The following is a 10,741-nucleotide window of genomic DNA, read 5'->3' on the forward strand; positions in this document are numbered from 1 at the left end:
AATTCTATGCATATAATTTTCTCAGTCGCGCGAAAATGAAGGAGAAAATAGATGAAGAGACAGATTTGTGCCATTTTTATCAATTTATACCTTCAACAGTGACGCATTGAAAGCAATTTTCAAGATTGTGAGAAGGGATCATCCACTTCTTGTGTGACAGAGGAATTTTCATTGAGAAGTTCCAAGGAAGAAAAAGGAGGCCGCAGTACAGGGAAAATCCTTCGCCTACGGAAAATGAGTTTGCAGAAAAAAAATTGATATTAATTGAAGACGTTGGAGTGGATTGAAGTTACAAAAATACATTCACATTAATTATGTTTTCTTGTGTTTTTCCTTAGAGAGGATTTGCATGTGATTCCTAATTTGTTATAGGATGACTTTTCATTTGCTTTATTTTGCGGTTGAAAGATATAACGCAAAAGGGAGAGGAAAAGGATAATCTTCTTCGGCAATTTTTCCCACTTCAAATCATCAACCTTTCAGGGTTGGTGTGTTTTTTTCTTATCACCTGTGAGTGGGTGTGGAAAATTGGAGGCAATTTTCTCACCAAGCACAAACACTCACGAAAGATTGAAAGTAAAAGAGAGAAATCCTATATGTTTGTTCAAATAAAATTGTAATTTACGCATGTTATTTATTGCTCATCTGAAAATTGAACATTTACTTTAAAGATGAACTGTCCTGGAGAAAATTCAACATTTCTGGAAAGATTACAAAGTGACTATAAAAAGTTATAATAAAATTAATCCTCCGCAAATTAGCACGTGTTGAACATAATTTGTAGCTATTGCCTCTCTTAAGAAAAGCTCTACAAAAACCACCCAGAAAGGCAATAAAAAATGATAATAGAAAAATTGTGACCACTCACCAATTTACTTTGTAATCTCTTTAGGTGGAAGTCTTCCAGTCATCCTACTCCACCTTCCCAGCAACAATCATCCAAAGAAACAGGATTTTTCCGTGCGCAAGCGTCTATTTTCCCACAAAACAGTATAAATACCGCCGGATGGATCGGATGTGATTTCAGTGATTTGAGACATTGGCAGTGCCTCAACCTCAGGCATGTTGTTCCTCCTGGGTCTCAACCTCCTTGCCTGTGCTGTGAAGAGTGTTGTGAGTGCAAATTCCTCTCAGAATTTCAATGATATTCAGAATGAAGATGTGAGACGGTGGTTTCGCAACATGGACGCTGAACTCAAGTCCCTCAACAAATATACATCGATCATCGCATGGGAGTTGAGGTACAGCGAATAAATTAAATTTACTAGATAGTTGACTTAGGGTTCAGTTCTAACCCTCAATTGCCAAAAAAGTCTTTTGAAATTTCACATTAGGTCTTTTGATTTTTTTTGGGACTCTGAGTAATCAAATGGATAAACTGGAAAAACAATTTCTTGTTTATTTAGAGCCGATAAAGATCCGATTCTTGTGGATGATTACAAACTTATAAAGATGTTAAAATCTAGAATATTTTTTGTAGGACCTGGATTAATTCCTAAGCTAAGGTATTTTTGATTAAAAGTGAAATTGGCTTGCCACGCTACGGCCCCAAAAGACTTAGGAAAACTTTTTTGGTTAATTTTGAGTTCTTTATTTTATATTTCTGTCCTTTGCTATCCGATTTTAATGATTTAGAACATAATTGAGAGCTAATCTAACAAACAACTGCTTTTCAGATCATAAAAAGTGTATAGGATTACCACAATTGGCGCCAAAATTGTATTTTCAGCATTAACCCTTTGAGGACGATTGGAACACCGGTGTCCCATAAAGAAAATAATTTTTCCTGACTACCTAAGTTATTTTTTTCTTATATTTGTACGTAATTGCAAAGTAGAAGGTTAAAGGAATCTAGGATATTCTTTGCAAGTGTCCGGCTATTTGCTATATAGTAAATATTTAAGCTTAAAAATGGCGAATTTTTAAATTCTCATATTGAAAACTGATTTTAATTATTTTTTATACTTCCAAGTTTTTTTTTAGCAAAACCGTTTTGGAACAAGAAACTACAATGCTCAAATATAATATTTTTCATTATAGTGAAAATAATCAGTCATTGGTATCGTCAGAAAAATTACTTAAATTTTTAAGCTATTTTTGTCCATATAGCACGTATAGAGTAGAGGTAAAAAATGCACCAAATCAGACTCTATTGAACTTTCCAAAGTTAGATGTAAAACGTTTCATAAATTCTGTTTATCGGTTTAATTTTTATTGTTGATTTTCGGTCCGTAAAAAGTGTCTCGTCATTAAAGGATTAAGCAATTCTTAAGCATATAAAAGTAGGGGGAAGTGGGGCTACTTTGAGCTGTGGGGCTAGATTGTTATACGACTTTTTCGCCTATTTCTAAATGAAGCTGGTCCTTAGAATTATTTTATTTAGACCCACAATTACTTTGCTTACCCAAATTAATAGTACGAAAAAAATCGTATAACAATGCAGCCCCACAGCTCAAAGTACCCCATCTTCCCCTACAACATTTAAATTATCTTTTCTGAAATTTTCATTTAAAAATCTTAAACATTCAGCGCATTCGGCGTCTTCAAAAATTAAGTCAAAAAGGCTGAATTTTTTTAAATTTTGAAATGAAAATTTCAGAAAAAATAAATAGTTAAAATGTGGTACTTTTGTATACTTAAGAGCTCGAATGAAATATATTTTTTTTATTATCTTGCAAAAAAGATATAAAAAACATGCAGTTTTTTTTAGCCAGTGTGACCCATGCAATCCTTTAATTCACGGTAGTTTTGTGTAATTCTCGTGAAAAAATATGCCTTATATGTGCTAAAACAAAAATCGAGAATTATTAAAAATTATGCGGTTCTACTTTATATTTTTATTGCATATTAAATTCAGCCTAAGCGAGCGTCCTTGACTTCAGTAATCATGTAGAATCAAATAACCAAAATAGCGTAGGGAAAAGCAAAGATACTTGAGACACCTAAACCTTTTATTTGTGTTAAAAAGGGGTATCAAAGCATCCCAGGTTTTGGGAAGTGCTCGAACTCGTGGCTTAGATGCTATCTCAAAAGTATTTTCGTATTATTTACGAAATTTTTAGGATCTCTATCTTTAACCGTTTGGGCTCTAATCGTCTAGGGATTATATATACAGTGGGACCTCGATAGAGTCAACCCCCGATAGAGTCAATCTCTATTAGAGTCAACAGCTATTTTTTTACTCTAAGGGACTCAACTTTTCTTGTATTATTGAACTAATAATATTATATGATCTTATTATGATCTTTTCGAAATAAAAACCAGTCTTATTGTGTATCAACGTAACAATTTGAACACAATAAAAAATATTTAGGGGAAACTGGGGCACCACCAAACTCGGGGTAGCACCAAACACTGCGATTTCTTAATCAGATAGTATCGACTTCAGAAGACAAGACTTATAGAAATTTATAGACATCATAGGGATGCTTGTCCACTAAAGAAGTGGTCGAAATAGTCCAAGATCCAAGTAATTAATTAATAGTGATTAATTAATAGTAAAATAATTTTCTTTACGCGATTTGAAGCTTTTTGACTGATTGAAAGTTCTCTTGTCTTTTCTCTCTTGTCTTAAGACGTTTTGATTAGGTCTATGATCACAATGTAAAGAATTTTGAGCCATCATTAATTTGTAAGTGAATAATATTATGACAAAAACATAAAATATGAACTCGAATTACAAAAAAAATGTACAGGATGCTAGATTTTTTGAGTATAACATAGCGAAGAAACTTTTCTAAATTTTTCTCAATTTTTTTAAATGCAAATTTTATAAATTTTATCCATTTTATTAAAAGATTTTAGCTTTCTACTGACTAAGTAATTTCATTCAGATCAAATGAAGCGTATTTGAAACTATTACCGAATTTTGAATACGAAAAATAAACATTATTTAGTAAAAGCCTTTAAAAGTCCCCGGACAGAAATTGAGGGTTAAAAGTGGACTCTCTTTTGCGGCTTTATTTTAATGAGTAGCCTTTAATTATCATTGAGTTGATTAAACAGGAAGTGGTTCAAATATAGGAGAGTATCATCAAAGGCTACCAATTTAATGTCGTATTTCTTCATTAGAAATAGGCTGGTTGATGTGGTTGCAATCTTTTGAACACTCCAAGAATGCCAGATTAAATTTCTTAATCTCTATTGAAACTTGATGTGTCTAGGATTGGATTTCCTTATGTGATTGGATGCTTTCTCCATTTTCGCTTCTATGTCCTCAAATTTATTAATCGAAATAGCTTTCAACGTGGAACATTTATTCAAATAAATTGAAGAGATTATTTGCATAAGGAAGGACATTCTCTGTCGCTATTGATTAATTAACAGCATCAAAGTCAACATTTGAATAGCATTTTCAAGTGTTTAAAGTAGAGGTTAGATGAGATGTTTCGGACGCGTATGATGTAGAAAAATTGATTAAGGTAAAGTACCCTTACTCGACCGGGTTCCTCTATTCGACCGGTGGGTCAATTTTTGAATATTTGATGGTGAATTTCATCAATTTCTATGAATTTGTCACTGATTCGTATTATTTAAAGAATAATTGACCTATTAATGTTAGATCATACACAAAATATTATAGCAAATATAATTAAATTGAATAAATAAATCTACCGGTCGAATAGAGGAACCGGTCGAATAAAGGGTACTTTACCTTATATACATATAGAAAAATTATGCAAATCAATTTTACAAAAAGCAATAAGATCAGGATGTTTTCATGTAAAATATAAGGGAGACTAGGGTAAAATTTGTCAAAATGGATATTCTATTTTTTATCCACTCTACAACTTCTCCGCAGACTACTATCCTCTCGAAAATTACTGTCTATCTTAAAAGAAAATATGCTTTTCAAACCATTTTCTAATAGATTTTGCGGAGATTCTAAAAACCGCTAAAGAAAGTTCTGTGAGATATTGTGAGATAATTTGTGTTAGTCTGCTCTAGCAAATGCAAAAAAAAAATGAAATTGACATATTTTTATAGGAAATTTATTCTTGTCTTTGTCAAAGATCATTTTTCCTTATTAGTGAGAAATGCCCTTTAATAAAGTTAATTAGTATTGATATTTTCCGTAAAGCAAATATTCCTAAAATAGAGCTCAATATTTATATCCAATATTTCTTACTCGAATTCCTTAAAACTTGCACATTTAAGAAGGTTTATAAAGGATAACTATGGTCAAAATTATAAACTTCCGTCTCTTTTATTTTGAAAAATATTGAATTTTGAAATTCTCAATTTGATAAATTTTGCTCCATGGTCTTCCCTACTTAAAATTTACATTATGTTCCATCTTTCAGAAACATGAGGAATTAAACTTCCATTCTATTAAAATAATAAGAAGTTATTTAAAATAAAATAAATGTGAAATCTAGGCATTATTTTCATACAATTTTTATTAAGTTGCATAACAATGTGTAGCATAAAATGAATTTTATATTCACTCAATTTTCCAAACTTAAATAAAATGATATTATGATTGATATTCACAAGCCAAAAATCTTTCAAAATCTATTATTTGACAGGAAGTGGCGAAATACATTTTGGCAAAGTTTGAGGCTGATCGGAGGATATGAGATTTTGTGATAATTATAATAGGTGAGATTGCTAAGAATCTCACCTAATAATTTCAGGCTTACTGAATATTCTTTATGCCGGCTTCAGACTAGAGGAACTAGATAGAGGTTTAGCCCAGTTCCCGAAGGTCTCAAAAATCTAAATAACAAGCAATTTTATTGATTTTTCAAAATCTAATGGAACATTTTCCATTAAGAAATAAGAGGACTTAAGTAAGATGGCTAAGCCTTATAAAATCTGGATATTCTTAAAGTTTCTCTAGGGCTTAGAGCTTACAAAATCGTAAACTGCACTTCATAAACCTTGAATTATCTGAGAATTCTATTATCCATATTTAAGGAACTTTAGTATTTGGAGAGTTAAAGAATTGAAAATGAAAATACAGTGGGACCTCGATAGAGTCAACCCCCGATAATACAATAAAAGTTTAATATAAATTCTAATTAATAACGTTAATTGCATCAAAATTTTCAACAATTAACCATCTTACAGTGTTTTCTTTAATATCCAAAAAAAGTAGTTAATTAATTTTGCCTAAGATAATTAATGGTCCACTGAACTCAAAAATAACATCCATTCTTCATTATCTCTTTCCGTTCGGGCGCCAGGTGAGAAAAGGTAAAGACCGCGTCCAGGCGGTCATATCGGTTTAAGGCATAAAAAGATTGAAAAATTTTTATTGAAAAATAGTGAACAAATAGTAAAATAAATGAATATTAAACATTTTTTATGGATGAATGTTGTATGATTATCTAAAAAATAATAATTTTTAGGAAAAAAAGGTTTATAATTTTTATAAAGACGTTAATGAAGCTCAAGATGTGTCAATGAGACGGATTTTAAACTATTAGGTCACATACCTAATTAAATGGTTGAAATACCTTGCTCATCTTCTGGTTTTATTTCACGAATTAGGGAATTCATCATCACTGTTAAAGTCTGCTTCTTTATCAATTTTACATAATTCGCAGAAATCGACAATTTTACTGATTCTGGACAGTCTTCGTGTAATCTCAATTGTTTTCCATAATTAATATCTTACAAAAAAATAAATATATTTTACTAGAACAACCAAAACAATTAAATAAAAAGTGCGGTAATTTTTGAAATTTTTACACCTAAGACCGCCCACAGGCGATCTTCCTTTTTTTCTTCTAAAACTCATACTTTTAGTTTTTTTCACACGTATCAATTGAAATATACAAACTAGAACAACATATCTTTCAGGAAATAAGATTCTTACTACAGTTAGATTACTTTAAAATAATCTTTTTTGCACTTGAAAACGAAAAATGTCGCGAATTACATTTTGTTGTTTTTTCTCTGACCTGTCGCACAAAACTGAAGATGGTAACAAAACGAAAGGTCAAAATGAGTTCAGCTTCAGAAAATAAGTTAGTAAGACTATAACTGAGGACACTGTAGATATTTCAACTTCAAATAAGTAATATTATCGCAGTAAATGTGTTTTATAGAATTACTGCCTTGAGGCGGTCTTATGCCCTAGACACGCTTTTACGACTAAAGTCCAGAGACGGCTAAGCTAGTTCATAGCCAAGTCAGTTCCTGACACACTACAAACGAAGATTAGTATTCACTTGTGTCCACAAAACATAACTTTCGTGGGTTTTACGCAGATATTTCTACTGAAATGGACTAATACTACTCTGAAGATGAAACTATTTGAAAATTCATGTCTCAGTACACGTGAAATAATTATTGTTAATTGCAATTATTGTGAGGTGGAAGCTAACCCGCGACTTAAGCCAATTTAGGCGATTCTAGTGAAAAATTCTTGTTGTTATACGTGAATTGTAAAGTAAATTTACAAGTATTTTCATTTTCAAAGGAGTATTAGTGCATTTAAGTAGAAATATCTGCATAAAAACCCACGAAAGTTATATTTTGTGTGTGCCAGAAAATGTTAAGCCTCGTTTGTAGTATGTCAGGAACTGACTTGGCTATGAACGAGCTTAGTCGTCTCTGGACTTTAGTCGTAAGTGTGTCCAGCACATTACCTGTTAGAGGGTGTAAAATCATTCCTTAATCTTCATCTTTTGCCCAAACATACGACTTTTGTGGACCAGAGGGTGTAGAAGTTATGGGTTTAGTAAATTAAAAATTCCACTATCGTGTTAAGTTTATCAATTATCCAGTACAAACATAAAATAATACCCCTTTATATCAAAATTTCACATTTTAATTGATCTTTTTCGGACTCCGATAGAGTCACCGAATCCAATGAAGTCAACAGACCTGGAAATAATTAGTTGACTCTATCGAGGTTCCACTGTATAACTATTTTTCTAAATGTTATATGTACTTATAATAAAAACATACTCTATAGTAGTTCAACAATCATAAAACTTTTTCCATTTCAAGAAACTTTTCATTTGAATCCAGAAGCTAATAAAAAAATGGAGTAAAATTAATGACTAAAATTAAATTAAACAATTAATTTTTCGAGTATTCTTACTCCATGAAACTACCCTTCTCTATTTCAGGTAAATATACGAGATCAATATTATGTTAATATAAATAATTAATAAGAAGAACTTAATAATATGTCGAAAAAACTGACTTGTTCCTATTTAAATTCTCCGAAGGCATTGAACCCGAAAAACGCCTTTGAAGGTGGTTTGTTAAGACCAAATTGATTTGATAAACGCAAATTTCTCCCAAAATAGCCTTAATTACTGATAAATTATTTTTGAACCTTCCTCCTAATTCTTTTCCCACAGCGTTAATCCTTCAGAGAATCTCGCTGAAAAGGGAGTAAAGCTCAATGGAATAAGATCAGAATGGCAAAAGGAGAAGTGCGATGAAGTTCTCACTATTCTAACGGCTCCCATAGAACCAAAAGTTCAGCGAGCAGTTACTCTTCTCTGTCGCGGTCCTAGATTCTCACCTCAAGAGGCTGAAGCTCTTTCTCAAGCAATTGCTGATATGCAGAACACCTACACGGATACACAAATCTGTCTACCGAAGGAAGTCAATGTCTGTGATAGTCCAGATTCCCTCTGGGACTTCACATTTATCCGAACCCCTGGGGACAGTGGTTTCTATTGGATGAACTTGAGAGATTTTGTCGAAGGCGAAGCTTTTGCCAAAGCATCAGATTACTTTGCCATAATTCCTCTTGATACGCACTTTGTGTGCTTCGATGGTGAGTTTTGTGAATAAAATTTTATTAAATTAACAATTTGAGGAAACATTTTTTTTTAATATGTTTCAGCCAGAGACATTTTCTAATTTTTGTGACACATAATCCATTTTTTTCAGGAGAACCTGATCTCGAGAGAATTATGACGGGAGATTTTGGTCCCCTGGGAGGATGTCACCCAAGCAATCCTGAGATTATTTACCAATGGGCGTGGGAAGCCTGGAGAATGGCAGTGGGAGTTACTATTGGTAACATCTACCCGAGGGCAGTGGATCTGATGAATCGTGGAGCTCACAACAGTGGCTATCGTGATACTGGAGAGATTTGGCGCGAAGAACTCGAGGTGGAGGACTTGGAGGGACTCGTAAAGGATCTATGGCACGAAGTGAAACCCCTGTACACCCTCCTTCATGCTGTAGCTCGACACTTTTTGCTACAGAAATACCTGGAAAATCCCATTGAGGGATTCACTGAGCATGGAAAAATTCCAGCTCACATTTTGGGCAATATGTGGTCACAGAATTGGGCATCACTGCACAAATTACTAATGCCGGACATTGGATTGGATCTGGAGGCAAATATTCGAGCGACAAATTGGACAGCACTGGATATGGTAGAACATGCTGAGGACTTCTTCACTTCCGTGGGCCTGATGAAGATGTCACGGAAATTTTGGATGTATTCGCAATTTGAGAAGAGCAACACAACAAGATGCCATGGAACAGCTGCAAATATGTTCATGCCCGAAGACTATCGGATGATTGTCTGTGCTGAGAAGAGCCTGGAGGATTTTTATGTGATTCACCACGAATTTGGTCATTTGGCTTACTACTCAGCCTACAGACATCAACCGACAATATTCCAAGAAGGAACTAATTCGGCATTTCAGGTAAGAATCGCAATTTTGAGTCTTTTTCCATATTCCTCTCCATCTAAAATCTATCATCTAAAAATACCATTTTAGGAAGCAATTGGAGATGCTCTATTTAACGGAGTAATGACGCCTCAACATCTCAATCGATTGGCTCTCTTGCCAGATGAATTTCTCTTGCCGAACAACAATACCGTCACCTTTGCAAATGCCGAGTTCTTCAGAAAAATGCCACAGGACCAGGCAAAATCCCCAGTCCACAATATCTACGACATTTCTATCCTTCTACGAGTAGCTCTAGCCAAAATACCCCAACTCCCCTTCGAATACATCCTGGATGTCTTCCGTTGGAGTCTCTTTAGTGGAAAAGTTGATTTTAGCGATGCCAATGATTACTTTTGGGCCCTCAGTGAGCTCCATCAAGGAATTCAACCGCCTGGACATGGAGATCGACACAAATTGTTCGATGCTGGAGCCAAATTTCACGTTGCAGACAATACTCCCTACGTACGCTACTTCCTGGCTAGCATCATTCAGATGCAAATCTTCAAGGGACTTTGCCAAGTCACCATTTTCGACAGGGTGGATCCCAAAGAAGCCCTCCCAATGCCCCTTCACCGGTGCGATATTTATGGGTCAAAGAGAGCAGGAAGAATTCTCAGGTATGCATTTTTAAAAGGAATTTTTATAATTCGTCTTTCAATCAAAATTTTATTTTTTACACAGGAAATCCCTCTCATTGGGAGCTTCTGTTCACTGGACAACAGTCCTGGAGATACTTACAGGATCCAAAAATATCTCTTCAGAACCCCTCTTAGAATACTACAAACCTTTAATTGATTGGCTCGAGCACACAGTGCATGAACTTGATATACCCGTCGGATGGTAAAAGTGTATTTATAAAAGAATTGTTTCACAGTTATTTTGAAAATAAAAGCCATACAAATTTCTAAAAATTATAAAAAAATACCGCTTTTTCAAGGTCAAAAGTTAATCAGTTCTTGAAGACGAAATGGACCAAGATCCCGAAAGTAAATTCAGAAAGCCAAAATCCCGAAGTGCATAAATCCTGAATGGACCAAAATCCTAAAAATCCAAAATCGTTAAAAGTCAATCAGTTCTAGAAA

The 10,741-nt window shown here is 33.7% G+C and overlaps 2 protein-coding genes across 2 annotated transcripts in view; one reads left to right on the forward strand and one right to left on the reverse strand.

Annotated features, from left to right (window-relative positions):
• The window catches only part of LOC129804739 (catalase-like), a 30,150-nt gene extending 28,738 nt beyond the window's left edge, over nucleotides 1-1,412 (reverse strand). The window contains exon 1 of the mRNA XM_055852300.1: nucleotides 869-1,412. The gene's annotated coding sequence lies outside the window, so the exon portion shown is untranslated. The remainder of the gene's footprint in view (nucleotides 1-868) is intronic.
• Nucleotides 1,026-10,581, forward strand: LOC129804738 (angiotensin-converting enzyme-like). Its single transcript, XM_055852299.1, has 5 exons — nucleotides 1,026-1,241; nucleotides 8,322-8,746; nucleotides 8,863-9,632; nucleotides 9,708-10,276; nucleotides 10,341-10,581. Exons 1-5 carry the CDS (start codon nucleotides 1,063-1,065, stop codon nucleotides 10,501-10,503), a joined length of 2,106 nt encoding a protein of 701 aa, XP_055708274.1. The 5' UTR covers nucleotides 1,026-1,062; the 3' UTR covers nucleotides 10,504-10,581.
• Nucleotides 10,582-10,741: the final 160 nt, after the last annotated feature.

This window comes from Phlebotomus papatasi, chromosome 2, assembly GCF_024763615.1.
Source record: "Phlebotomus papatasi isolate M1 chromosome 2, Ppap_2.1, whole genome shotgun sequence".
NCBI lineage: Eukaryota > Metazoa > Arthropoda > Insecta > Diptera > Psychodidae > Phlebotomus > Phlebotomus papatasi.